Raw genomic sequence first — 25,966 nt, forward strand, 5'->3', positions numbered from 1 at the left:
CACTACATTTATGTCACAGCTATAGTTACCAGTTACGTTTCAGATTCATATTTTACACATGAAGTATGATCAATTTGTTATGTATGTATTGTTATAGACACTATTCAAGAGTATAAGGTATTAAAATTTTCTCTGCCTGGACAATTGCTTTGCATTTTGCGCAATGAGTACTTCTGATACTTTAAGTACATTTCGATGACAATATCTATGTACATAAAATTTTGAATGCAGGACTTTTACTTGTAGGCTACTGCTGAAAAGTATGAGTGGGACATTTACTTAATACAGCAAGTCATAACCAGGAAAGTCATGTAGATCATATTTGTAAAAACAAACAGAAAAAAAATCCTCAGGTGTGAGCTTGCAACACTAAACTTTACAGGTGACATTTATCTTTTGCTGCCTCAGGGATGTCATTGCTGTGCTTTATGACACCTGTCACCTCTTATTTGCATAATCGTCCACTGCGCATGTTCACATCCAATGTGCGGCTCAGATACTGGTTGCCTAACAACGCTGCCTCCAATAACAGTGACGTTTGATTTGAGGCTCTCTGAGGGAAAGACTTCAAAAAAACACAATCAGCTGTAGCCTGCTCACCTCCTGTCGTGTGCTTCAAAGCGTCCAGAGTGAAATAGGTGAGTTTTTAAAGTGGAGGTGGGGGTTGTTCGAGTTTCTGCTGCTTTTCAAGGTGACGACTGAACACGGTACGGCTCAGGTAGTTGGTGTTTCCGTGAAGGAACATTTTGTTACTTTTATCTGCCCGTTTTGTTGATGACCCATTTCACGCCGTTGTAGTTACAGGTAACGTGGAGCGTATGTGTCTGTTTGTGTGAAACGTAGCATTTAGCTTTTATACAAACAAGCAGAGTGTAAACACCTCATCTCCGTTAACATCAGCTTAATTTTCTAAACCAAGAATGTGAGATAAAGTTAACCTGTCTAGTTTAACCTACTTAACGCTAAAAGTGGTAAATTATTTCACCAAAAACGACTGTGGCCACTGAATTTAAAACATGGGTTTAGCAAGCTAGCCAGCCTTAGCAAACATTAACTAACATAACGATAAATCTAGCTACGCTAAGTTACCACTACCAGTACACTTAACTTGTCTAACTTAGCTGTTTAATGTCATGTAACTTAAAGGTAAGAGCACTCAACAGTACAACGCCAAAAGCATTGTTGCCTTTAGTCATGTTTGTTTATCGCGTTTATGTCCACGTTTGGTACTTAAAGATAAAAGTTGAGCAGGATGTCTTCTGGTTTACAAGATAAGGACATTCATTGGAGTGAGTAAGCAGACCCTCTGTTAGTAGTTGTGGTTCATTCAAGGCTTTATAGTTGCATGGCTGGAAATGACAGCAATGTTCCCCCTTTGTTCATCAACACAATGTGCTTAACAGTTCTGGCTTGAACACTAGTTGGAACATTATAGCACATAGTAAAGAAGTGGGAGTGGCAAGGGTAGAAATCTGGTTCAGCCTGTTTCAACAGAATATGTCATAATATTGCCCCAGAGGCACAAAAGTATTAAAATACCTATGCTCTCTTAGATTTAGCCCCTCTGTAATGTGATGATGACGCCGTCATTTTTATTTTTGTAAATCCTCTGGTTGAGGATGAGATCATCTTACTACCCTGCAATTTAGTTGCCAGTAGCCAGTGGGAGGACCCTTTTAAACTCCAATCTCACTCGGACTGTCAGAGGCACACATCTGCAGTTAATCCTGTGTGGGTGAAGCTTTGGCCCAGATTATCTATTGCTGGTCGATCTCATGGCTTGATGCTCCATCTCAGGGCTCTGTTCCAGTGGGAGCCTCTGATCCACTGCCTGGCTGCTAATCCGCCCCTTGGTTGATAACTCATGACCTTGTGTCCTGATGTGTCGGTGATATGGGAGAGTGGTGGACAACAGTGCCAATAGAGACATCTATGGGTAAGTTTCTCTACTAATGTGGTATGTCTGGCAGAATATTTCAAATATAGAAAGGCCGGCTAGGGGTGACCTATATTTGTGTTCTCATTTTAGAGCCGCAACCTAATTCAATCTTCGGCAGAGAAGGGAAAAGTGTAGTAGATGTAATGTGCCTGAATTTTCCATGATTTTTTTTCTCTGTGTCCTCTGTTTGTTTGTTTTTTAGGAAACTATGAGCTCTCCAGTATATCACATGTGACAATGTCCCCCTCGAGACAAAACAACCTCGTGTCAATGCTTTCTTCTTTGCCCCTTTCCAAAAGCTCTTACAATGTGATAAGTGCCTTTTGCACAGAGGATAATATTCCTCAGTGCATCTCATACATCAATCAGGTACTAAATGCTCTGGTTTACTTCAGTATAAACTATAATGCACAGCCTTCACATTATATTTATTGTAAAATTGTTTCTTTTTTCAAATGTTCATTATGGCCATTTATTATTTTGAACTTGACCCCTTCTACTTGCTATGGAGGTAATTCAATACAACTCCACTATAGTGACATAAATCCTCTTTCTTTCACAGGAGCTCGTGTCCCTGGGACTCTCCTCCACATGTATTGAGGCCATCTCACCAGGGGGAGCTGCCCTAAGCACAGTGCCAGCTCTGAATGCCATGTATGAACTGCTGCAGATTCAGAGGCGCAGCATGGGCACTTTAGAGGAGCTTGAGAAAGAACAGCTAAAGAAGTCCAGCACCTTAGAGCACATTCAGATGAACAACTCCAGACTCAAGGCATGCATGACGGGGGGTTTCTAAGGTTGCTTCTTAGTCCAGTTTCAGTCTCGTTCTGTTTAACCTCAAACCATAATAGTCTTTGTGTGCTGAAGTAAAGCTGTAGTTAGACTTTTGACTGAACAGCAAATTTCCTCCCTTCTCATTCTTTTGAAAAGGAATGTATATGACTAATAGACTAAAGAGACCAAAACAGCTTAAATCCCTGCACAACAAGAGTTTCCTGGTTAACTCTTACTATTTAATATCATTCTGTATAGCACAACAATAGTCTTGTATCTCCTAAGTTGTCTTTGCTTGCTATGCCAAAAAGGCCTCTTCTGGCTTAAACTACCAATGAAGAAGTTAAGATTAAGTGGAGCACATTACCAGTTTTAAAGGACCAGTGTGTAGGATTTAGGATGATCTATTGGCAGAAATGGAATATAGTATTCATAATTGTTTTCATTAGTGTTTGTTTGTGTTTTCATTACCTTAGAATGAGCCCTTTATATTTCCTTAAGGACTGGGTCCTCTTCTACGGAGAATTTCTGCAGGAGCCCAGAACAGACAAATACTGGTTCTAGAGGGGGCCTTTTGATTTTTTGCAAGATTCACAGCTCTCCTTCGCTCTTGGAAGTTGAAGGTATCGGAGGGTTATTCAGTTGGTTGCAATCTGCAACTTCACAGCTAAATGCCTCTAAATCCTACACACTGGTCCTTTTTCATTATTGGGTTTTACTGAAGAATCCACTCTTAACCCAGAACTGACCGCTTGTTCAAAATATTTCCATCTCATTATGTACTGTGTTTTTTCCTCCCAGGATCAGTTGGAACTGTCCATGAGGGAGAAATCGGGTCTACATGAGACCGAGAGGCAGCTACAACTCAAAATTAAGACTCTACAAAGCTGCCTGAAAACTGAAAAAGATGAGGTAGACTACCTTCTGTATTACAACCAGTAACAGTCACGTTTTGACTTTCACAAATTTATGAAGTGCATATACATGAACTGTCATGATTTCATCATCCTTGACAGGTTCAGAAGCTCCAGAGTATCATTGCCAGTCGTGCCTCCCAGTACAGCCATGATGCCAAGAGAAAAGAAAGAGAATCTGCAAAGCTCAAAGAACGCCTCGGCCAACTACTGGTTGACAGAAAGGACAAAAAAATAAGTAAGAAAGTGTGTAGCATGCATACATACAGCTCTGTAAGATTTGTGATGAAAGCCTTGCTTTAATCCTTTTTCTGCTTTTGCCTGGAAATTACAAAACATGATTTTTTCCCCCCCTGTTTTTCCCGACTAGCTATTGATATGCTGAATTGCCTGGGACGCTCAGATGGAAAAAGGAGCCACTGGAAGACTGCAAAAGTGACAGCCAGGTATCATTTAATATATCTTGTCATGTGTAGGCCATATTTTTAGACTGTAATATCGATCAGGTTAGCTTTATTTGCACACTTGTTCTCTGCAGCCATGAGGGCATGATGTACAAGTCCTTGCTCAGTGACTACGAGGCGAGTCATAGGTCCCTGATGCTGGAGAATGCTGAGCTTAAGAAAGTCCTCCAGCAGATGAAATGGGAGATGATACATATCCTGAGTCCACGCCAATCCTCCAGCAGTGGAGCCATTGCTGATGAGAGTCAAGAGCAGGTATGTGGTGCTTTTTTTCCTCACGAAAATAGCAACCAAATAAATGTGTTTGAAGTTGAGCTTTGATGATGGATGCAGGAAATGTCCAGGGTGCTGGTTTTCTGATGGACAGGCAACTAACCAAATTTATAATTTTTTAACTGACTACCTAGATCATTGGATTAATAATTGCAGGTTTCGACCTTACCAGTAAGAACGTTTCTATGTGTATGTGTTAATGAAATGAAATGCATGTATGTTAAAAAGAGAGTATTTCTTTCCTCTGTTTTTCTCAGGCCGATTCAGATGGGGAAGAGAAAGCAGGTGACTCTAGCAGGGAAACGCTGGATCAATCATGTGAACATGCCAGGGAGTTGCTCACCAACAGCATCCGCCAGCAGTGGAGAAAACTGAGGAGCCACATGGAAAAATTAGACAGCCAAGGTACAAGAAGCATTGTCACATATACTGAAATGCGGAAAAAGTGACTGTAGTTCTCTCCAGTTTTAGAGATCAAGTGATTGACATGCCATTAGGATTCATTTTAGACAAACATCATGTGAAATTGCTAAAGTCAGACTCTAAAAACAATCTATAGCAGTTCCCTTTAGTATTTACAGATATATAGCATGCCTGAAATGCAATTTAGATTATTAACTGTAGATGTTTTTGTTTGATAAGCATCTCAAGTGCACAATCAGCTGGAGTCTAATAAAGAGGTGATACCAAGGGAGACCCACGAGGATGAGATGGAGAGGATGAGGCGTGAAGTGCAGCAGTGCAAAGAGTTCATTCATGCACAGCAACAACTCCTCCAGGTCAGTGGTGTCTGCCAGTTCTTAAGACCAAAGATGGTCTGTAGATCCATACAGCACCAAATCCCAAGAGGATGCTTCTCACAAGTGCAAATTAAGAATCCTAGCATAGATAAATTACTTTTTTCTGTTGTGGATTGTTGAAGTCTGACACACTAAAGAACTATTTAGACTAAAATATAATCAAAGTGTGTTTGTCTGTTTCTGCCCATGCAGCAACAACTCAACACATCATTTGATGATGAGACTGCAGCCCTTCTTAATGACTGCTACACTTTGGAGGAGAAAGAGCGACTCAAAGAGGAATGGAAACTCTTTGAGGAACAAAAGAGAAACTTTGAGAGGGAGAGAAATAACTTCACAGAGGCTGCTATTCGCCTGGGGCGAGAGGTACTCATATCTTCTAATGTTGTGCCATATTTTTTCAGCTCATATTGTGAGTGTTTTAATTGCATTGCTTTCCTTTTTAATCTTTTTTGTACCTCACAGAAAAAGGCCTTCGAGGAGGACCGTGCCTCTTGGCTAAAAAATCAATTTTTGAACATCACTCCCTTCACAGACCGTAGGAGATTTTCCTCATCTGATGGTCAAAGTGCCTTATCAATCAGTAAGTCAGTGTCATTTTTGGTGATATCATTAACTCTGTAGCACAAATTACTTTTTAGGGCTGACCATGTTCTTAGTCTTTGCTCTGTACAGTGCATGGTGACTGTGGAGCCTATGGAATAAACAATACAAGCTATTTAGAATGGGGGTAAAAATATATAACTACTTAAATTTTGCCTTACCCCCTGCTTTGCAGGAAGTGAGCCAGAGATGAGGATATCTTCTACAAAATCTCAGCTGGCCAAATCATCAACCTACACTACATTCTCCACTCCTAAACCTGCACAAAGTGCTACTGTGCCATCCACAACCGAACTTTACCGGACACTCCGCCTGATACCAGACAGCAGGTATAAATAAGTCATTGAATTACTATTGTCTGTATTCATGCAGGTTTGCATCTTTGTCTCCTGTGTTTTGAGTGTCTTTTTGAATACTATGAAAATGTTCAGTGTTGTTGATGGTATTATTGTCATACACATTCACTGTCCTTTTTCTCACTCTTTCAGTTCCTCCAGACCTTCAAATAGAAGATGCCGACAGGAGTCTAGCATCATTGATGATGGAGATACTCGAGTCAAGTCAAAAAACAGAGTTCGATGTGGGGACTTGGGTGTCTTCTCTTTGGGTGAAGATGAGAACAGCCTCACTTGAAGACCCTCTAGTGCCTTTTTCCCACCAAGTGATCCACTTCAACATCAATGCATGGCTGACTTCCCACAGCATTGATGAACATTTCTTTTTTTTCCCCCCAACATCATTGCTGTGTTGCTTCATGTTGGACATACGCAGATCATTCACCAAAGCTGATCGAACAAGAAAGCACTTTAATGATTTTGCCATTGTTAATTTCTTTTCTGTGTGCAAACAAATCAACACTGACATTTGAGAAATTAAGCTATATTCAGTCAGAGAAGGGTACCAAGTAGTGATTTTTTAAAAATATACATAATATATATGACTTTGAAGTGATTTCTACAGTTGATTTATATATTGAAAGCTTAAGTTTTACTGTAAAATTAACTCTAATGTTTACATAATGTAGATATATAAATTATGAGTTTACTTTTACTGGGAGCATGTTGAACAAATTGCTTAGGATGACCATAGTCTTCTCTTCTCTGCTGGTGTAAGAGTACAATAAAGATTTTTTTTTTAATGAATTGTTTTATTTTCTCTTTAAAGTGGCGCCCGCTAGTGGATTTAAACAAGAAATGCAGTGATTGCAACAAGCGGTTTTACCATAGACTGTATAAAAGAAAGGGTGTTACACCGTATTTGGTGACCCATCAGATTTCGTGACTTGCAGTGTTAGAAGTACAAGTTCATCCTTTGCTTAAATAAAGGGCAATGTAAAAATACACAATTACAAGTAAATATCGTAAACGTATCACCTGCTAAATTTATTTAAAGTACGAAAGCAGTAGCTAGTTACAAAATTGAGCCCTATTTTCTACTGTTGCTTTAGTTATTTGAGTGTGATTTCAAAATAAATAAATAATAAAATACAAAGTAGGATTTCTACTTGCAATCAAGTATTTTTGCTACTGAAATAAAGGATCGGGGTAGGCTACTTCTTTCAGCATTACAGGTCACCGAATCTGCTGGGTCACCAAATCCGGTGTAACACCTCCGGCATCCGGATGTCATCATCTTTGCTTTTGTCTCAACATCGAGCCCCTAAGCCCACACACCGCCCAGCGTTCATCTCTGATATACACATCGACAATGTCGGGCTCCTCCAATATTGTAGCGATGAAAAAAGTCGTACAGCAGCTCCGCTTCGAGGCGAGCATAAATAGAGTCAAGGTAATTTACGGGTTTAATGTTTTTTCTACTAAAAAATGGGGGTTCATCTTGTTAGCCCGGTCCGCTAGCAGCTAGCTGTGCCAGCGTTAGCCGCTAGTCAACAGGCACCAACACCAGGGCGTTGCTTAGAAAAGAAGGGGAAGCATTACATTTGTCTGCTGTAACGTTATTCTTCAGATTGCCCACTCAACATTTAGGAAAGAAAAGATAAAGTCGAGACCTGTTTAATGAAGGCAGTCGGAGTTGTAACAATTTAACCTCCTAAAAGTAACAAAACTTCCGAAAATGTAACCTAATTAATCTCTACACATTTCCAGAGGGCAGAGGCCCCTCTGCAATAAGTACCATTTCTGATGTCGTTGATTAAAATGCACGGCAGTCAGCAGATGTTATGCATGCACACAGTATGTTTTCTTTCTCTGTATCGTATTCAGTAGATGCATACGTTCAACACAAAGACATCTTTGAGAGCAGCTCACTAGAAAGAATAAATTAAGTATAATGCATACAAGAATATGTTTACCCAGAATGCCCTAATCGGTGATGATTCAAACAGTAAATTTGGCAGCACTCGGTGAAACAGATTGCATTTCTGAACTACATAGGATGTCGGTTTCAGAAGCTTCTCCGGCACCCATGTCATGGATTAAGTTGCTGGTGTTTTGTCTCCAGGTCTCCCAGGCAGCTGTAGAGCTTCAACAGTTCTGCATGCAGAACGCCCTGCAAGACCCTCTGCTCACTGGTGTGTCCTCCAGCACCAACCCTTTCAGGCCGCAGAAGGTCTGCTCCTTCTTGTGAAACCACTGCATTCATTGGTGAGTCCTTAGCCCACTCAGATACACATACAAATATATTCAGAACAATTTATTGGTGTGATTTATTTTGTATCCTTTTTTTTTTAAAGTTAACACATGTATGAACAGTAGTGTTTTGATCAAGACCTCGGATTTCAAAAGGGTGCCTTGCTGTGATTGTTAAATAGATTTGTCTCAGTACAGTGAAAGTGAAACACAGGCACCATCATTAATTCATTCATATCCTGTGTCTAATCTATTTTCGATCTTTGTCTCCCCAGGCCTTCATTTTGATGCTACAGGGAAAAGTTGACCTCAACACTGCTCCTCATGCCAAGCCATTATACTGCCACGGGATCTCTTTGAGTGTAGAACACATTGGCATCATGTCAGGAAGATGATCATCTATTTTCAGCCACAGTAGAAGAAAGGAGACAGTTTTATTTTTCATGGCACAGTGTGATTTTCAAGTAAATTATTGTGCCTTTTCTATTGTTCTATTTTAGTCATCACTGTTCTGGACTTTTTTGTATTTAATAAATAAAAAACATTCTTTATTACTCCAATGTTGGCTGATTGATTAGCTTTCTATTTTCTGCTTCTCATCAGTTTGACAGATGATAGATGTAACCGCTTGTGAAAACCAGCTGACGGAGCTCTGCCAGGAGCATTTCTATTTTTTAATATGGTAAAATAAACCGCTTATAGCTAGAACATGGAATAGAAATTTGAAATAGCTTAAAAGTCACGGGATTTCCTTTTTTTAATGTTCATTGCAGCAGAAAGCCTCCGTCCATGGGAAGGTTAAAAATTCCATTGTAAAAAATTGTGTTTTGGGCCCAGCTGTCTAATCAGTGATCAACTGTTTAAATATCAGTGTGTTCAAAGATAATCCTTATACATACCATATTTGGTTATGATATATATTCCATCGTAATATTTTTATATTCTTAATTTTACCTAAAAGTGTATCAGTATGCTATAAGTAAAATTGACACCATTGTATTTAATTTCTTGTATTTAATCATATATTTCTGTCATAAATGATACTACCTATGTAGTATCTCAGAGTAGCAAAGTACAGTAGTTTATGTATTTAAACAATAGGTTCACTATTTTTGTCTTAAAACAGTAAGGTGCCTAAATGAATATTGAAAGAGGTTTTCCACACTGTATTCCTTCAGTTCATATTAAAAAGATATTTGAATATGCTTTCAATATAAGTGAAGTGGGGCAAAATCCAGTGTGTCCACAGTCGTTTTAAAAAAAATAAAAATTTAAAAGTGTATCTGAACCTTATTTGAGATTCAGCAGTCTGAATTAGTCATGCCAAGGGGATATCTGCTACTTTAGCCTAAAATCTCTTTGTGTTTCCTCCAGCTGTTCCCCTGTTGAGCTGCGGTGGATGTATATTAGAATAAAATGTATTCAACAAGTAGCAAGTACAAGAAATTCAATGTGACCTTTTTCAAAAGAATAAGCAATGAGCATCAACATTAAACAACAGACAAACAGTGCAAGAAAGGAACAGTAATTTACATTTCTGTGTAGTGAGGGTGTACTATAGTATGTTCTTACATTACATATTGACATGATAAAATGCAAAAAAGCAGAATATAAAGATATGGATATGAATTTGAGTGCAAAGAGCAATGCAGAGAAAAAAGAAAAGAAAAACATTAAACATTAAAAGCAGATTTGAGAAGGTGAGTTTTGAGGAGAGATTTCAATTTGATTAGGTCTTTACAATCATGGAGGGATTTGGGGAGTGAGTTCAAGAGAGAGAGAGAGAGAGAGAGAGTGGGGGGCTGTAACAGATTATAGTTACATCAATTTTGTAGTTTATTACGTACATACCATAGACTGTGGTACATACTCCGCAACACTGATTATGTTGTATTATGGTTGTATTGCACCTGAATGCGTCTCGATGTCACAGCGCCACCTGCTGGCATTACCAACAATATAAAGTTACCAACAGCAACTCACCAACTCTCGCGAGAAGTGAGCACACGGCTGTCGGAACTAAGAAAAAAAACAACAAAACCGGTGAACGACGCTGATAATGGACACATGAATTAACTCCGGAGACTGAACACAAGTCTGTCCGTTTCTCCTGCTCTTTCAGCGGCCTCTAATAATAGTGTATGGTAACGGGGGAAACTGCTGCCCGGCCAGCCTAATGTAACCGTCCTCCTCCCCGGCGGCAGTTTGAAGCATGAATCATGGGACGGCGTTGCTGTGGATACGACGGTAACTTTATTCCTTACACTCACATGTTATATACGGTTTCTCTAGCAAAAAACAAACAAACAAGGAGTTAAAGCATTTGGTTTGTGTCACAGTAGCTGGCTGGTTAGTTTTCGAGTTCAGCCTGTTGATGCAAATGATTGTCATTGTATAGGCTAATCAACCGCATGAACACTGAATCGGCTCCATTAGTGTGATGATGCTCCAGGATGGGTCATTACAGCTCCTTTGCCTCACAGCCAGCAGCGGGGTTCCTCTCTTCACAAGGGGAGCCTCCAAGCAGCTCCCCTTCTCGGTCATCGGCTCCCTGAACGGTGTCCACATGTTTGGAGGTGGTCAAGGAGTGGTGTTGTCCTGCTGTGAGACCGCAGGCGAGGGGAAAGTAGTGTGGAGAGTTTTCCAGGACAGTGTGATGCTCATTGCTGTGAGTGGAGGAGGAGGTGGACAAGGAGGTGTAGGCAACAGCAGCAAAGAGGAGGTGCGTTTACAGCGTCTGTTGGAAAATGTGTGGAGCTGCATGGTGCTGGTGCTGGGGCAGGACGAGCTGGCCAATATGAGGAATGTGGAGAGGCTGAAGAGGGACCTACGCTCCTGCTTTGGCCTCATCGATCAGCTGTTGGAGGACAGGCAAGAGGGCATCCTGGGTAACCTGACACATTGTGCTGACTCCCTGCTGCCTCCAAACCCGGCTCTCCTTCAAGAGGCTGTGGAGAATTTTGCCCAATCTGCAGACAGTGAGTTCGGTTGCCTCATCGTCCATGGGAGGATAGCAGCGGCCACTGAAAAGTGGTGGCGCCTGGCACCACAGGAAGTTGTGCTACTCTCTGCTTTGATGCGGTCCCTCTCAGCCTCTGGATCAGCTTCTTGCGACTACCCAGTTTTCCTTCCTCAGGGCAGCCCCACTGTGGCCCACCGCCTGCTCCGCTTCCAGCTGCTCCCAGGGGCAGATGTGTGCGTGCTGTGTGGCCCGACCCCGTCCCTGCACAAAGCTGAGAGTGGGCTGGTGTGCCGGTTCTGGTCTCCTCTGGTGGAGACCTTGAGAGACTGCTTGGCTGTTGGAGACCGCTGCTTACCTGGATCTGTATCCCTGCGTCCTGATGTGCTGGCACTCCTTCTCATCAACCGAGAAACACGACGTTCAGTGTCCTGTGTGCGAACTACCACTAATCACCCACTTGGTGACCCTCCTTTGCCCTCCAAAGCCCGCTGCTGGGAACTACTGAAGCTTTTCTACATCTTTAGCACGACACGCTACTTCAGCCAGGAGGAGACACTGAGCCCAGAGGAGAGGGCTCAGAGAGGCAACACCGAGGATTTCGTCCTGGGATTCTCCCACCAGCCGCTTCAGTGCTATTTAGTTACAGATGAGTGTAAAAGCTTCGGACTGCAGACACCACAACACCAGCTTTTCCTGCTCATCCCACTTTCAGTCCCCACGCTTGCACTCCGTACAGTGGCCACACAGACGCTCTCTGATATCACTGCAGCTACTGCATTTTAATTATGTACTGTATATGAGTCATTAACCTGTAATGTCTATTCAGCACAACTGCAACCATACACAGTTATTGTTGACAAAGTGATCATGGAGTAGAAGAATGAGCTTCCTTCTGTCCAGTTTTTGTGAAGCCAATGATGGAAATAGATGTACAACAGACAATTATACAACTTTTAACAGTCTCACAAGACATTTTTTTTGTAAAAATGTAATGCTGATGAAAATATGAAACAGCTTTGAGCTTTGTCTTACATTTGAAAGATAGTTACTGTTGCACATTTGTGCATTTCTAACTTCACTGGCAGCCTAAGTTTGCACTGAATCTAAAAAACTATCCAACAGTCAGGTGAAAGTGTTACACTGTGATAAAGATGTGCCTGCTATTTCATTTTTTAACATTTTGAATCAGTTGCCTTCAAAAACAGACAACAATACTGGTTTGCTTTAGTTTTAATCCTAAATATACTTGTATGCGTTCTTTGACTTTTGACATCTTTCCTGCTGCAGAATTGAACATTAAATAAATACATTGTGGACAGTTGGTAATGAGAGAAAATATGTTTTATTATTGTTCTTAATTTCTCAAATGTTTTCCTCCTGTGAGGTACAGACAGTGGACACCAGTGGCGGCTGGACTCCACTGGACACAATGGTAACAACACAGTAGATTTATGATATCTCACATATTCATATTTGAAGTACTGAAAAACCCAGTGGCACAAGCCTGGTTAGTGGATGTGAAAGTGCCTACAGTACAAGAACCCACTTTTGCATTCTGCTTCATTTAATGCTATAATAACGGTGGCAATGACTATTGACAAAACACAAGTACCATTATATTGAATAAATACTTCAAGTCATGATAATGCAATGTTTTGTGTTGTTTGTAACAGTACCGGTAATTTCGAGAAAGGTATTCTGCTTTGGCTTTTCAGTGTGTGGCCACAAAGAAAGTCACAATGAGGACTAGTGACATGCTTGTAAATAGATTATAATCAGTTTATCATCAGATTCATGTGAGGAAAGTCTGTCAGAGAACAGTCTTATGATAAACTGGGAAATGTGTCCATAGTCCTGGCCTTGTTCCCTCAGTCTGACCCCATCACCAAATCAACAAAAATACTGTATATGCCTTTAGGGATATTTCAGTAATCCTAATTTTTCATCAAAACCACGATTTATAGCATATTTTAAATTATTCTGATGACACCAGTTCATACTAGTTTTCTTCAGGGAATTAGCAGTAAACATCCACTGAAGTTATGGGAAACTTAAGTGGCTCCAGGTCCAGAAATAGGAGGGGCATTCATAATTACTTGGTTCACAAATTATCCTACAAAGTCTCCTCCCAAACTGCACTCACTGGTGCCACATGAGTCCAGTAAGGCGCGGTGCAGCGAGGTCGGGACAAAGTTGGAAGCTGCTCCCGGTTCGCTGGTTGTGTCCACCTGAGAGTGTTGTGCAACTTTGTAGGCTGAGTAACCGGAGACCCCAGTCTGACTGACAGCCTCACGGTGCGTAGGGTAACGGAGGAGAGGGGGGTGGGATAACGATGGACACGAAGCCACACAAAGGGGGCTGGCTGTAGTGTTACCATGTGTTGTGCATGGTGTTGTATACCCCAAAACTTCAGAGTGGATAAATTAGTCAGTGTGTGGATGCAGTCAGGGTGCTAGGCAACATCTTGAGATTAGATCAGTATTTTGTCGAAACTCCATGAGCCCTATCATCTCTGAAAAGTCCAAAGGTCTGAGCGCTGAGTCATTTTAGGAGTGCAGAGGCTGCATTTGCACAACTTTGGCAACCGGCGTAAGGGGCAGGTCGCGGAGCTCCGCAGAGGCTTTTACACTTCCCAAATTTGTTCAGAAAGAAAGACTGGGTGTCATGTCAGCTACACGGATGCAGTTGTTATCACCCAGAGGTGTGCGGCTCTTGAGCCGGGGGCGAAACGAGCTGCTAGCCGTTAGCGGCGGAGTGCAGCCCGGTGGTCCCAGGGTCCGCTCACTGACCTCTCCCCCTCTGTCCTCCTCTCCCGGTAGAGCCTTGTCGAGTCTGAGCGCAACGCGACGTGGGCTTCCACAGGAGAAAATGTCCGAGAATGGAGTGGCGTCCAAGACCAAGGTGTTGACCATTGACACCATGAACCCCACGGTGAAGAAGGTGGAGTATGCAGTGCGGGGACCCATCGTGCAACGGGCTGTGGAGCTGGAGAAGGAGCTCTCAGAGGTTTGTACCGGAGGCTGTTTGATCACCACATGCATGCCATCTGTATCACCTGTGCGATTTGCATCTGTTCTGTTATAGACATACTTTACATATTCACCTGTGCATTTAAAATGATTTTTGTGTAGTGCACAGTCTCTATTTTCAGAATCTTTATCTGGGACTATGGACAGAAAACTGTACTGTGTCATTTTACCCAGCAAATTTTAGATTAAAAAACCCCCCCAAAAGTTACAGTTTAGTCCTCCATCTAACTAGTTGAAACAATTTTCTGTTTTTCTGTTCTGTTTTAAATCAAAGAGTGGAAAATTGGTGTTCATATCTGTCCAAATGTGCTATCATAATATATTTGACTATCTGGAAACTTTAAATGTTAACTGGTTTTGAAAATCGTAAGGATAAGGTGCGTGCATGACAAAAGCTTTGTGGCTTTGGCTTAACATTCCTGGTTAAGTGCATCTAAGCATTATCCCAAAAGACAACTGTCTGTGTTATCATTTCATGGGCCTCCTCCCTGCCCTGTTGCCAAAGTCCATCAGTTAATTAGTAATTCCTGAGGCTGGTCAGATATTTTTTAGACTGGTATGATCCTGATGATGTGTCATAAGCTCGAATGTTACTGGCTGGCTTTCTGTTTTGCAATGTTAATCTCTAACTACTGTTTTTTAAGCCTCTCATTGTTTTTTCCTGTTTCTTAACCAGAGTTACTTATGGAAAGATCCTAATAGAGAGGTGAAAGTCCATAGTTTAATCCAGAGATAGCGTTTTTATGTCCTGTTTGTGTCTTACTTTCTGACCTACTTGGGATGTTTATACAGTATCTGTTACCTCACTTTACCTCCGACAGTCCCCACCGTCAAAGGCATCCAACTTGGCTGATCTGACCACCATTGCACAATTTAAAAATGACAACAGCTTTAGGCAAGCGTAGACTTGTCATCTTTGTGAATGACCCTCTCAAAAGTCCAGTGATTAGTAGGAAATTATTTTGTTTTTTAATCCAAGATATTATATGTCCTTTTTATTTTATTAGCACTATGACATAAAACCATTTGTTAGTTCCTTGCTGCTTCAAAGCACCATTCAATCCTGTCCTTTTACACTTTTTATGGTGATGTGGCAACCAACGGTTAGTGTGCAGAGTGCAGTCTGGTGTGAAAAGTGTCCTCTCTTGAGTGCTTTGCTCAGAAAGGGATGAGTATGTGAACAGGTTCTTGCACAGGTGAAAGGTACAGCAACATGAGCCAGCAGGGATTGTAATGCCTATAATGAAGTGGTGACCTTTTAATCAGATGGCTCACTGGAACCAAAGATTTTCTCTCCTGTTTGCTCTGACTGATGCTCATCTGCAGCTGCCCCCCCCTCTCTCTCTCTCCACAGCATATTTATTTTCTCAGCTACACAAGAGTTTGATCAGGTGTTATTGAATCTATATGTAGATGTTCAAAAAGGAGAATTAATTGCAGTCCGGTTGAGATGATGAGGGATGGGAAAGTTTTCATAACTTCATTCTCATTCCATCCAGGACAGGGGAAGCTCTGTGATTTCTTTGCTCACTCACTGCAAACTGTACCGCTGCCAATCTTATTAATAGTGCAGCAACCTGCCAGAAGGCAAAAATGTAACCCAGGTGGGCCTAATCATCTGTAGTCCTCCAATCTTACTCAGTAGTTTTTAGAAATACAAAACTGTGCTTCTCAAGACATTTAATCTGTTGCTCAAACTACCGTCAAAACACATTCCTTTTCATTTTAAGAGCTCTCCCCTTTCAAACTTTGGTTAGAGGTTTGGATGGTGTTTGATTACTTTGGGAAATATGTCACAGAGGTATTCTTTTTTTTGCCAGTGAACACCATGAATACACACTGTGATCCCCTTCTCCTGTTTCCTACACACCTTGTTTTGCTTTTCACTTACTGTACAAGTATTGCCTTGTCCTCCACCTCCCCACCCTCCAATACTAACGATGTGTTAGTTGTTTATAGCAGCAGGGAATAGAAACAAGACAGATTTGAGCCAACTGACTGCACCAGTTAACAAGTGCACAGATAAAGGCTGCACATGCAATTATTACATCGTGTTCTTTGTTTTAATGAGAAGCTCACTGATAGAGAATGGAGACCTTTCTGAAAAGTTTTCTACAGCCTGAACAGTCGCTATTGGGACAGACACGCAAAGCAGTTTCTTGTCAAAGTCTTAACACATATTCTGCCAGACAGAAAGGGAATATACCAACCTCTAAAAATGTGTCAATTGCGTCTCAGATGCACTGATCTTAACGTTGACTATATTTGGCAACAACCTACTGAGAAGTAAAGGAACACAACTGAAATGAAGAAATCAATTAAAATTAATTAGCACACAATCAAATTATGCAAAGTGAATTTTCTTGTCTAGGTTATATATCTCAGCTTAATACTGCATAAAGCTTTATAGGAGCTTTGGTGTACTATGTCATGAATGAACTGTGTCCATTGTAAAGCTTCGGCTGAACAAAAGAAATTCATCTGGAACTTCAGCATTGTTTGCTGGACTGTTTTATCAGCGATGAAGGACAAAACCCACAGCCTCTTTGACTTGGTTCTCAGGAGCAGAGGTCACTTTGTTTCTCAAAGGTCTCCATCACTAATGGGCGGTCATTGTGACCTAGGGGTGTTATCTCTACACTATATTTTTATTGGCCCAGACTGAGAGACGCCTCTACTCTGTGACCAATGAGAGAGCAGGAGACTCAAGTTTCCTAAATTCTGAGTGGGATTGGGCAAATCAAACAACAGGCCGTTTTGAATTCCACAGGGTGGTTGTGTGAATCTCCATTTGTGGCCTCTATGCAGTGTTATGATTTTGGCAGGGTGTTGGTGTGAGCCTCCAATTATGGCTTTTCTGCAGTGTCACGCTGCTTCAAACATCTGGTGCTAACAGCATGTGTGCGTCCGTGCTTGTCTTTGTGCATGTGTATGCCTTTTTGTCCCCTGTCACTAGTCTCAGCTGCTCAAATCATTCTTCCTGAAACTTCATATTATTGGCCAGGAGTATATACACATATGTGTATATATATAAATTCATATAATATATGTATACCTCTATTTATGTAATAAATTCTCCTGATTATTGTTTGTCATTCAGTTCACTGCTGCTCTTCAGTCCTAAATCAAGGTCTTTTGTGTACACTTAGGAGGTCAAACAAGTCTTGTGTTTATGTGTGAGAAGGTTAATGGTATCACTACAATAAGATAGTTTGTACATGTTGCAACTTTGTTCCCATGTTTGCCCATACTATGCATCAAGGCTGTTTCAAATATATTAAATTGTTTTTATCAAATGGTTTCTGCATCTGATGCGTTGTAACTTCCTTAATAAACTATTTTAAAAACCTATTCCTGTCAGTAAAGAAACCTACTTACTTAATAGTGTGAGAAGCAGTGTGAGAGGGGGAGGCAATAAAGAAGCTTAGGGAGGGAACAGCTGACAACTTGGATGACCTTCCTGAACAATGCTGAAACAGAATTCAGTTACTTTGTGAAGTAACTTTGTGTTGTTACCTAAATTCCTCTAAATTAAAATGTGCTCTTTGGAGTTGTTTCAGCAGACAATCAGAATTCTGTTTCCTTGTTTCTTATCAAAACATATTGTATGTATCATTGAGTCATGATAAACACAATGAATGATGTTCTGTCTTCATAAAACAGTTGCAAAGCTATTTTTAGAAGAATATGAAACTTTCTTTAGCTCTGTGTTAACAAGTTAACAGATTTATTATGCATCGCTACATTGTTTGATTACCACCTCCAGCTGTCAATCAGTGGACGAGTGTAAAAAATTGGTAACCTCCACCACAGTGTAATTTTTTTAATGGTGCTGTTTTACTGAAACTTGAAAAAATGAACCTATCACAAGTTACTAATGATCATTTCATACTTAAACCTGGAACAGTATGAATTTACTTGTGCTGAAATCTACCTGTGCAGTTTTCTTTGGCAAAAGAAGTAGTGGACTAAGCATTGTAGCCTGGTTAATATTTCAATTTCCACCACTTGAGTTCACACAGGTCCCACAGCAGGAAAGTCATGAGTCAGTACAACCAACAGCCAATATAATCCATCCCTGCGAGTGGCTTTGAATAAACAACTGATCCCGTGGTACATTGTGCAGCTGCTGGCCATTCAACCTCTAGTGACTTCAGTATTTATGGAAAAGTTATATATGTGTTTAAAGACAGCATCAGGGTTGCTTAGGTCCAGTGTGGGGTAGTATCAGCTCCCAGCAAGCCCCATTTTTTTGTTGACCAAGTATTTTTAAATTTCATTTCCTCATTTATTTTGGCGAGTGCACAGAAACATAACACAACATTATGAAACAGCTCATAAGATGTGTCTGCTGTTACCACTCATTTCCTTTTTTTGTTGTTCTGCAGGGAATGAAGAAACCCTTTGCTGAGGTCATTAAGGCCAATATTGGGGATGCACATGCTATGGGCCAGCAGCCAATCACTTTCTTCCGACAGGTCTGTTCATTTACCCTTCCCCCAACCTCTCATCTAAATATAGCACTTCCCTTCTGACTTCTGTGTCTGAATCTGGTTTCTTCCTCCTTAAAATAAATTGGTGTTGCTCAGTTTTACTTCAGAATCCATGTAGGATTTGGCATAATCTCCCATCCGTTGTTAAACTTCTCTTTGTTTTAAGGTCTTGGCCCTGTGCTCCTACCCAGAGCTGCTGAATGACAACACATTCCCAGAGGATGCTAAAAGTAGAGCACGTTGCATTCTGCAGTCCTGTGGAGGGAACAGTATGGGTGTGTATGAGTTTGTTACTTTTCTGTGCAAGCACAATAAGCTTTATGTAATGCCATGTGCTAATTACTACCTTTAGTCTCTTTATGTACTACCTTTGGTGTTGCTTCGCTGTGTTAAAGCTTTAAGTTGTCATAGCAACCTCTCTTGTCTCAATATGAATCTCCCTCAGGTTCCTACAGTGCCAGTCAGGGCATACCCTCTGTGCGTCAGGATGTGGCCCGCTACGTTGAGCGAAGGGATGGTGGTGTACCCTGTGACCCAGACAACATTTACCTCACAACAGGGGCCAGCGATGGCATTGTGGTACAAAACACCTCTTATTTTAATTTTGTGTATCTGTTGTACTTTTAGTCAATTATGTTTGTTCCCCCCCCCCCCAAAAAAAAATAGGAATACAATCACAAAACAAAGTTGTTGTTGTTGTTGTTCTGGTCACGTGAAGCCTTCATAATAGCATTTGTGACATCAGTGACCTTTTTTTAGCCATGCCAGCAGTATGGCTGCAGGGATGGCATTGTCAGTCAGTCAGCCTACCAATTTGGACAAGACTGAAATATCTCAACACCTCTTGAATGTATTGTGTGAAATATGGTGCCCAAAGGATGAATCTTAACAACTTTGATTATCCCCTGACTTTTCCTCTGGTGTCACCTTAATGTCAGATTTGTGGTTTTTAGGTAAATGTCTCAACAACTCTTGGGTACATTAGCATTGAAATTTTGTAGAAATATGCATGATGTCTTCAGGATGAATTATAGTAACTCTAGTGATCCCTTCATTTTTTTACCAAGGGACACCATCAGTTACATTTTTTAATTTGTCCACTAGTTTGGTTCATGACCGTCAAAACTGACATTTCCACCACATTCTGCTGTACTCTGCTGTAAAAATTACACCTGCTAAACACCAAAATGGTAGCATACTATTGGCAAGGCAGCTTTATTTATATAGCACATTCCATACCCAGGGTGGGACTGACTGGCTTATTTTGTGCTTTACATAAAAACAAACATTTAAGAGTAAGAATTGGAAGCATAAAAACGTACTATATAAAAAAAAAACCCAATTATAGTAAAAATTGGAAACATTAAAACATACAATAAAAAAAAGAACCCAATTATAATTGTTCAGCTCAAAAGCACCACTGTATCTTAATACAGCGTCAAAGAGCTTCTAGAATTGTGGTAAACTGTTACTCTTGTTGAATAACACATCATACAAACAGCAATCAGAAGGAAAATAATATGCATTTCAGAGCAAAAATAGGATGGACCAGCATTCAAGATGAAGAAGGGAAAGAAAAAACCTCCCCAAAACTCACAAAATAACTCACTGTATACTCTGATGAAGGCTTCATGCCAGAGGAGCACCTGACTGAAATTCAGTATGGGAAAAGTGCACCTGTTTGCTATTCCAAAGTTTACTCATGTTTCTGTATGTGTAAATTGAGATGTGGACAAACTACTCTATATATATATGATTCTAAAATGTTAGCACATATATGCAGGCACTGTTGAATTTACTTGTTTTCTCATGTCACTGTTTTGTGTTTGTTTATTTATTTATTTATTTTTTTGACCTCCTCTCTGCCCTCTTAGACCATGCTCAAGTTGCTGGTGTGTGGTGAGGGTGAGACCCGTACCGGTGTTATGATCTCCATACCTCAGTATCCCCTGTACTCAGCTGCACTTGCTGAACTGGGTGCTGTGCAGATCAATTATTTCCTTAATGAGGAAAAATGCTGGAGTATGGACATCAGTGAGCTTCAGCGTGCTTTGGATGAGGCCCGACGCCACTGCAACCCCCGAGCCCTGTGCATCATCAACCCTGGAAACCCCACCGGTACACAACACCTTTGGTTTAAATTGACACTATTGTGATGTCTTACAACAGTTCTCATATTAAATAATCTCCTTCAGCACTCTAGATAATCAAGTAGTGTTAGTTACAGGGAAAAAACAAAAGAGCATGAAGGAATTTCTTTTTTATTAGTTTCAGATGGTTTCTTGATGGTTAATCTGGGCGTGTGACTTTAGTTCTTTCTTGTCATTCCAGTTTATATTTGGAATATGTTGTTATGATTGTTGATACTGTTCCCAATGATGTATCAAATAATTTAGCATTTGAGTCTTAATGTTCATTCATAACCTTGAAAACAACACAAACAAAATCTTTCATTCTAATCTCTTGCTTTCTTTGCATCTCATGGTTGTCCAAGGTGTATAAAGTCTGTTCAGTTATCAGGGATGTTGGAGACTCATAATCTAACAAAACAAACATGACAACTGAATGTTTTCTTTGACAACTGAACAAACTCTATCTGCCACAAGATTTGGCTGAAAAACCCTGGAAAAAAATGTGGGAGTGAATCTTGAAACTTATTTTTGTTATCTTTGTCCCAGATGATTTGACCTCTTCGGAGCGCTGTGTTTATCTCAAGACTTGCATATTTTATAGATTATTTTGAGGTATTCTTGTAGTTTTACAGAGATAGACAGGGGAAACAGGAGGGAAGGGGGTAGGATCTCCAACAAATGTTCCTGGGTGGAATCGAAGAGGGGAGTAGGAGCCTAAGCTAACCAAAGCACCCTGGGATTAATTTACTTGACATTAAATCCTTTCTGCATAAAGGGCCAAGCATTATTTTGTCTTCCCCTTTGTAGTAGTAGTAGAACCACACATTTCATGCACTACTCAAACATTCCCACTAGATGGCAGCAAAACAATATAACCCTTTGAAACCTTTGCCCATAATGAGCCTCCCTCTCTTGCACAGGTCAGGTTCAGAGCAGACAGTGCATCGAGGATGTAATTCGATTTGCAGCAAAGGAACGACTCTTCCTCATGGCCGATGAGGTAATATCTCAGCATCTCTTTTAACATCTACCTGCTTTATTGTGTTCTGTACACCAGTGATATCTGTGATTCTGTCCCCATCTTTCTTCAGGTGTACCAGGATAATGTGTATGCTGACGGTTGCCAGTTCCACTCTTTTAAGAAGGTGCTGTACGAGATGGGGCCAGAGTACTCAAATACAGTGGAACTGGTGTCCTTCCACTCCACCTCAAAGTGTTACATGGGAGAGTGAGTCATCTTATTTTCATGCTTGGATAAGTCTGTCATGTCCTGATAAAATGTTGTTGACAATCAGTTCTTCATTGTTGTTTTAACCTGCTGGATTTATTCTTCTAGTAGGTTTCTATAATGACGTCTTCATTGGCAAAGCTTTTAATTGGCAAATCTCCACTCTAATACTAAAGAAAATATCTTTCTGTCAGACCCTAATATTTTGTTTCCCCTCTTAGGTGTGGCTTCCGTGGAGGCTATATGGAGATTATCAACATGGACGAGGAAGTGAAGGCCCAGCTGACCAAACTGGTGTCAGTCCGCTTGTGTCCGCCTGTTCCTGGACAGGCTCTGATGGATCTGGTGGTCAACCCTCCCCAGCCTGGGGAACCCTCGTACAACAACTTCATCAAGGTACACAGTCCAAATTCTACTACCCTCATTATTTACAGTAGGATGGGACAAGTAATCAATACAGGGATGTTTTGCAACATGATCTCCTGTCATACGTTTTCAATACTCTTGACACCAATATAATCACATTTTCTCTCAAGTGTATAGTTAATTTCTATTGCTGTGGAATATGGATGTTAACTAGCAATTTTTATGTTATAATTTGCTAATTTGAGTCTATAATTTTTTTAACAGATTAAAATAATTTCACTGGTTCGGCGTAATTTCGACCTAGCGTCATATGCACCATGAGGTTTATCTAATCAGCGCCTCAGCTGTTTTTTTTTCATTTGGTCGCAAAATAGTGGAGTTAGAGCCATCATGAGCCGGCTTAGTACAGGCGCTAACGGGACCACCAGTGTATATCGGAAATTACCCCACTAATGCCTGGATTGTTATCAAACTTCTACAGTATACAAATAGGGGTTTTACTCATAAGTCGATGCATTGAAAAGTTTGTAAGTACACCAGGAGTTAATTAAAATAAACACTTACCTGATGGCTTTTACTCTGCTGCTACTGCTAAAGCTGTAAACGTCATCGAAATATTGCAATCACTGAAATACTGTGTGGTCTCGCAAGACACCCGCACAGCACATCTAGAGATCTGTGCGTGATCGTGCGATATTTTGATGATATTATGCTGAACCATTGATTATATGTCACTGTATTTTTCCTTATGAAGCTGTTTTACAACTTTATTGTTATCATATTTGTGTATAACTGATATGCACCTGAAATTCGCTGGTGTCACAGCTGTTGCATGTGTTTTCTGATTCTTTTAACATCTGTCTGAATTTGTTTTTCTCTGAACATCTATGTTCTTTTATTATATTATTTTCTTTTCTTCCTCTCACTTGCAGGAGCGCACCGCCACTTTAAGTGTCTTAGCCGAGAAGGCCACGCTTACAGAAAAGATTCTCAATACGGTGCCTGGGATCAGCTGCAATCCTGTGCAGGGAGCTATGTACTCCTTCCCCCGCATAACCATCCCTGAAAAAGCCATCAAAGAGGCCACAGTCAGTCCTTAACCTACTCTTGCAAATGTTTTTTAATGATTCAAGTTGATTGTATTGTCCTTCAAGGAAATTACACTGATCAAGGGGAAAATATATAATACTGTACATAATGCAGTTATACAAGATATTTTTCTCAACACTCACACAAATCATTCTGTCCACGTCACTTATATTTATTTTTATGGCCTTAATAGCCCTCATTCTCCCACAGCTCATGTAATAAATTAAATACTCATGGAAACATCTAATACACAACACCAAGCTGGATTAAATTACTCTTTATCCAGGTTCAGTACACTGTGCATCCACCATGTGGTTTGCTAAAGGGAACAAGTGATTTCCAATAGCTTGTGTTTCAATTCTGTCCCAAGGTTGACTGCTCAGTTGGAATTTCAGGGAGGGCAGATGAGCTGAGCCACTGAGAATATGATTAGTCTTACAGAGGATAAGGTCAGAGTAAAGCTGACCTACTGACATCTGATCAATCCCAGTCACGGTGCTCGCCATCGTGATCACACAGTCGCAGTGTTGCTTTGTGTTGAGCCAAGTAAAAACCACCTTAAAACACATACTCAGTCAAAAGACAGAGCTTCTTTAGCAAAAGATTAGCATTAGCAGCTTCCAGATACGTATAATAATCCCATGTTAACCGAATTGCAAGCTTCAACATCATAATGTTTCTTTTTCCTCTTTGTTAGGAAAAAGGTCAGCAACCAGATATGTTTTACTGCATGAAGATGCTGGAGGAGACTGGGATCTGCCTCGTTCCTGGAAGTGGCTTTGGCCAGAGGGATGGAAGTTACCACTTCAGGTAAGGAACTATTCAGGACGGCAACTAACTTATTTTAGATTATTCATTATTCTGCCCATTATCTTCTCGATTAAATATTCATTTGATCTATGAAGCTAAAGAAAATAGTGCAAACCAACAGTCCGAAGACGAATGGTATGCAGTTTTTTGTTAGACATAGAAAGCAGCAGTTGTCTTTCTTCTTTTTTTACATTTAAAAGGCTGAATCCATAATCTTTGGGCATGTCTACTTGGAAAATAATTTAAATGATTACTTGATTATCAAATGGTTGCAGACTAATTTGGCCAGAATTTCCTTTTATATTCACTACTTTGTTTGAAAAATATATTTAAATTTCGGCATTAATTAAGCGTTTTCAACTGGCTGCTTGGGAAAAAAAACTGTGCTGAGGTTCAAGGAAGAGAATGACTGTCTTTTCACAACAGAACATTTTCCCAGTTGCACTCTTCTTGAAATGATTATTAGGTGATTCTTCAAAGTCCATAAAAATGTCTTTTTTTTCTTCTCCTGCCTGCCCAGAATGACCATCTTGCCACCGACAGATAAGCTGAAGATCCTGCTGAACAAAGTGAAGGAGTTCCATCAGAAATTCACCCAGCAGTATTCCTAAATTTCCACATCTGATAGACCACCAACCACAATAAAACACTGCCAAATCAGATTCACTAATAAGTGCCTTCTCAGCTCGGCTCTGGTGGTCTCTATGATGACGCACTTTAGCCTTTACTCAACTTTCTCATATGGACATTAACAGACGGTACACAAGTGACTCATTTGTGTCGAAAAACAAAAAAAAACTGGATAAAGACATGCATTTAGTGTTGATTATGACAGAATAATAGCTTCAACTTGTTGTTTTAGCTTTGAAGGATGTATGTACTCTATATTGTAGGTTTGTGTATTTTTACGAATGAGAAGTAGCTCGTTTATGTTTGTGCCAAACTAACAAAAATAGATAGAAGCTACAACTGATGGAAAGGTAATGCTGCTTAAAATGTAAAAATAGTTCATATATTCCATTCCTACCTACTTGACGAGGAAAATATGCCAGTAAATTCCATTTGAATGATGATTCAGAAATGGATTTGTAAAACCAAAATAAATGTCAGTCTTGATATTACGTCTCAGTATATTGTGTTTTTTTCATGTTTGTAGAGTTTACTAAATAATAAGACACAAACATTTATGGAAAACTCTTTTTCTTTTTTTCTTTGAAAGAAATTGAGTTTGAGTTGGATATTTTGACCCTTTTTTGGCTTCAGTTTTCATTCCAAGTCAAACATAAACTTTCAGTGGTTAGTAAGTTTCTGTCTGTGGGTTCATTAAACAAAGCATAATTAAAACATTATTCGTCAAAGGTAACAAACACAGAGGCTTTGTTTAAAAGTAATCAATAAAACACACCCTTGGTAAAGGATTCACATTCAAGGATTTTACAGCCGTATTTGGTCTGATACGCTCAGCAGTAGATGATGGCTTATGTTAACACATTTTTGATAGA

General features: G+C 40.3%; 4 protein-coding genes across 6 annotated transcripts; all 4 read left to right on the plus strand.

Annotated features, from left to right (window-relative positions):
• The first annotated feature begins 521 nt into the window (after positions 1-521).
• ssx2ipa (synovial sarcoma, X breakpoint 2 interacting protein a) lies at positions 522-6,901 on the plus strand. Of its 2 annotated transcripts, XM_053329813.1 has the most exons (14): positions 522-638; positions 1,798-1,936; positions 2,142-2,308; positions 2,502-2,711; positions 3,515-3,625; positions 3,730-3,865; positions 3,998-4,073; positions 4,166-4,346; positions 4,622-4,769; positions 5,007-5,143; positions 5,357-5,530; positions 5,630-5,747; positions 5,943-6,096; positions 6,256-6,901. In XM_053329813.1, exons 2-14 carry the CDS (start codon positions 1,894-1,896, stop codon positions 6,398-6,400), a joined length of 1,800 nt encoding a protein of 599 aa, XP_053185788.1. In that variant the 5' UTR covers positions 522-638; positions 1,798-1,893; the 3' UTR covers positions 6,401-6,901. The 2 variants fall into 2 exon arrangements, with proteins under 2 accessions (XP_053185788.1, XP_053185789.1); XM_053329814.1 differs by lacking the exon at positions 522-638 and having other exon boundaries at positions 1,918-1,957.
• A 519-nt stretch (positions 6,902-7,420) lies between these two features.
• LOC128368895 (guanine nucleotide-binding protein G(I)/G(S)/G(O) subunit gamma-5-like) lies at positions 7,421-9,097 on the plus strand. The gene is made up of 3 exons (XM_053329803.1): positions 7,421-7,555; positions 8,228-8,370; positions 8,631-9,097. Exons 1-2 carry the CDS (start codon positions 7,475-7,477, stop codon positions 8,351-8,353), a joined length of 207 nt encoding a protein of 68 aa, XP_053185778.1. The 5' UTR covers positions 7,421-7,474; the 3' UTR covers positions 8,354-8,370; positions 8,631-9,097.
• Positions 9,098-10,768: 1,671 nt separating this feature from the next.
• fuz (fuzzy planar cell polarity protein) lies at positions 10,769-12,211 on the plus strand. The gene has a single exon (XM_053330049.1). The coding sequence runs from the start codon at positions 10,796-10,798 to the stop codon at positions 12,098-12,100; it is 1,305 nt and encodes a 434-aa protein (XP_053186024.1). The 5' UTR covers positions 10,769-10,795; the 3' UTR covers positions 12,101-12,211.
• A 1,277-nt stretch (positions 12,212-13,488) lies between these two features.
• gpt (glutamic--pyruvic transaminase) lies at positions 13,489-25,585 on the plus strand. 2 transcript variants are annotated; one of them, XM_053329431.1, is made up of 12 exons: positions 13,489-13,611; positions 14,137-14,323; positions 18,735-18,824; positions 19,006-19,114; positions 19,285-19,418; positions 20,714-20,957; positions 21,892-21,971; positions 22,063-22,199; positions 22,421-22,595; positions 23,498-23,653; positions 24,352-24,464; positions 24,985-25,585. In XM_053329431.1, the coding sequence occupies exons 2-12, from the start codon at positions 14,186-14,188 to the stop codon at positions 25,073-25,075; spliced, it is 1,467 nt and encodes a 488-aa protein (XP_053185406.1). In that variant the 5' UTR covers positions 13,489-13,611; positions 14,137-14,185; the 3' UTR covers positions 25,076-25,585. The 2 variants fall into 2 exon arrangements, with proteins under 2 accessions (XP_053185406.1, XP_053185405.1); XM_053329430.1 differs by lacking the exon at positions 13,489-13,611 and having other exon boundaries at positions 13,738-14,323.
• The last annotated feature ends 381 nt before the right edge of the window (positions 25,586-25,966 follow it).

Source organism: Scomber japonicus, chromosome 12 (genome assembly GCF_027409825.1).
Source record: "Scomber japonicus isolate fScoJap1 chromosome 12, fScoJap1.pri, whole genome shotgun sequence".
Taxonomy (NCBI): domain Eukaryota; kingdom Metazoa; phylum Chordata; class Actinopteri; order Scombriformes; family Scombridae; genus Scomber; species Scomber japonicus.

Coding starts and splice junctions, on each gene's coding strand:
- ssx2ipa (XM_053329813.1), top strand. CDS start 1,894: ATGGGAGAGTGGTGGACAACAGTGCCAATAGAGACATCTATGG. Junction 2,309..2,501: donor GCATCTCATACATCAATCAG/GTACTAAATGCT, acceptor TTTCTTTCACAG/GAGCTCGTGTCCCTGGGACT. Junction 3,866..3,997: donor CAGAAAGGACAAAAAAATAA/GTAAGAAAGTGT, acceptor TTTCCCGACTAG/CTATTGATATGCTGAATTGC.
- fuz (XM_053330049.1), top strand. CDS start 10,796: ATGATGCTCCAGGATGGGTCATTACAGCTCCTTTGCCTCACAGCCAGC.
- gpt (XM_053329430.1), top strand. CDS start 13,982: ATGTCAGCTACACGGATGCAGTTGTTATCACCCAGAGGTGTGCGGCTC. Junction 23,654..24,351: donor AAGCCATCAAAGAGGCCACA/GTCAGTCCTTAA, acceptor CCTCTTTGTTAG/GAAAAAGGTCAGCAACCAGA. Junction 24,465..24,984: donor GATGGAAGTTACCACTTCAG/GTAAGGAACTAT, acceptor CTGCCTGCCCAG/AATGACCATCTTGCCACCGA.
- LOC128368895 (XM_053329803.1), top strand. CDS start 7,475: ATGTCGGGCTCCTCCAATATTGTAGCGATGAAAAAAGTCGTACAGCAG. Junction 7,556..8,227: donor CGAGCATAAATAGAGTCAAG/GTAATTTACGGG, acceptor TTTTGTCTCCAG/GTCTCCCAGGCAGCTGTAGA.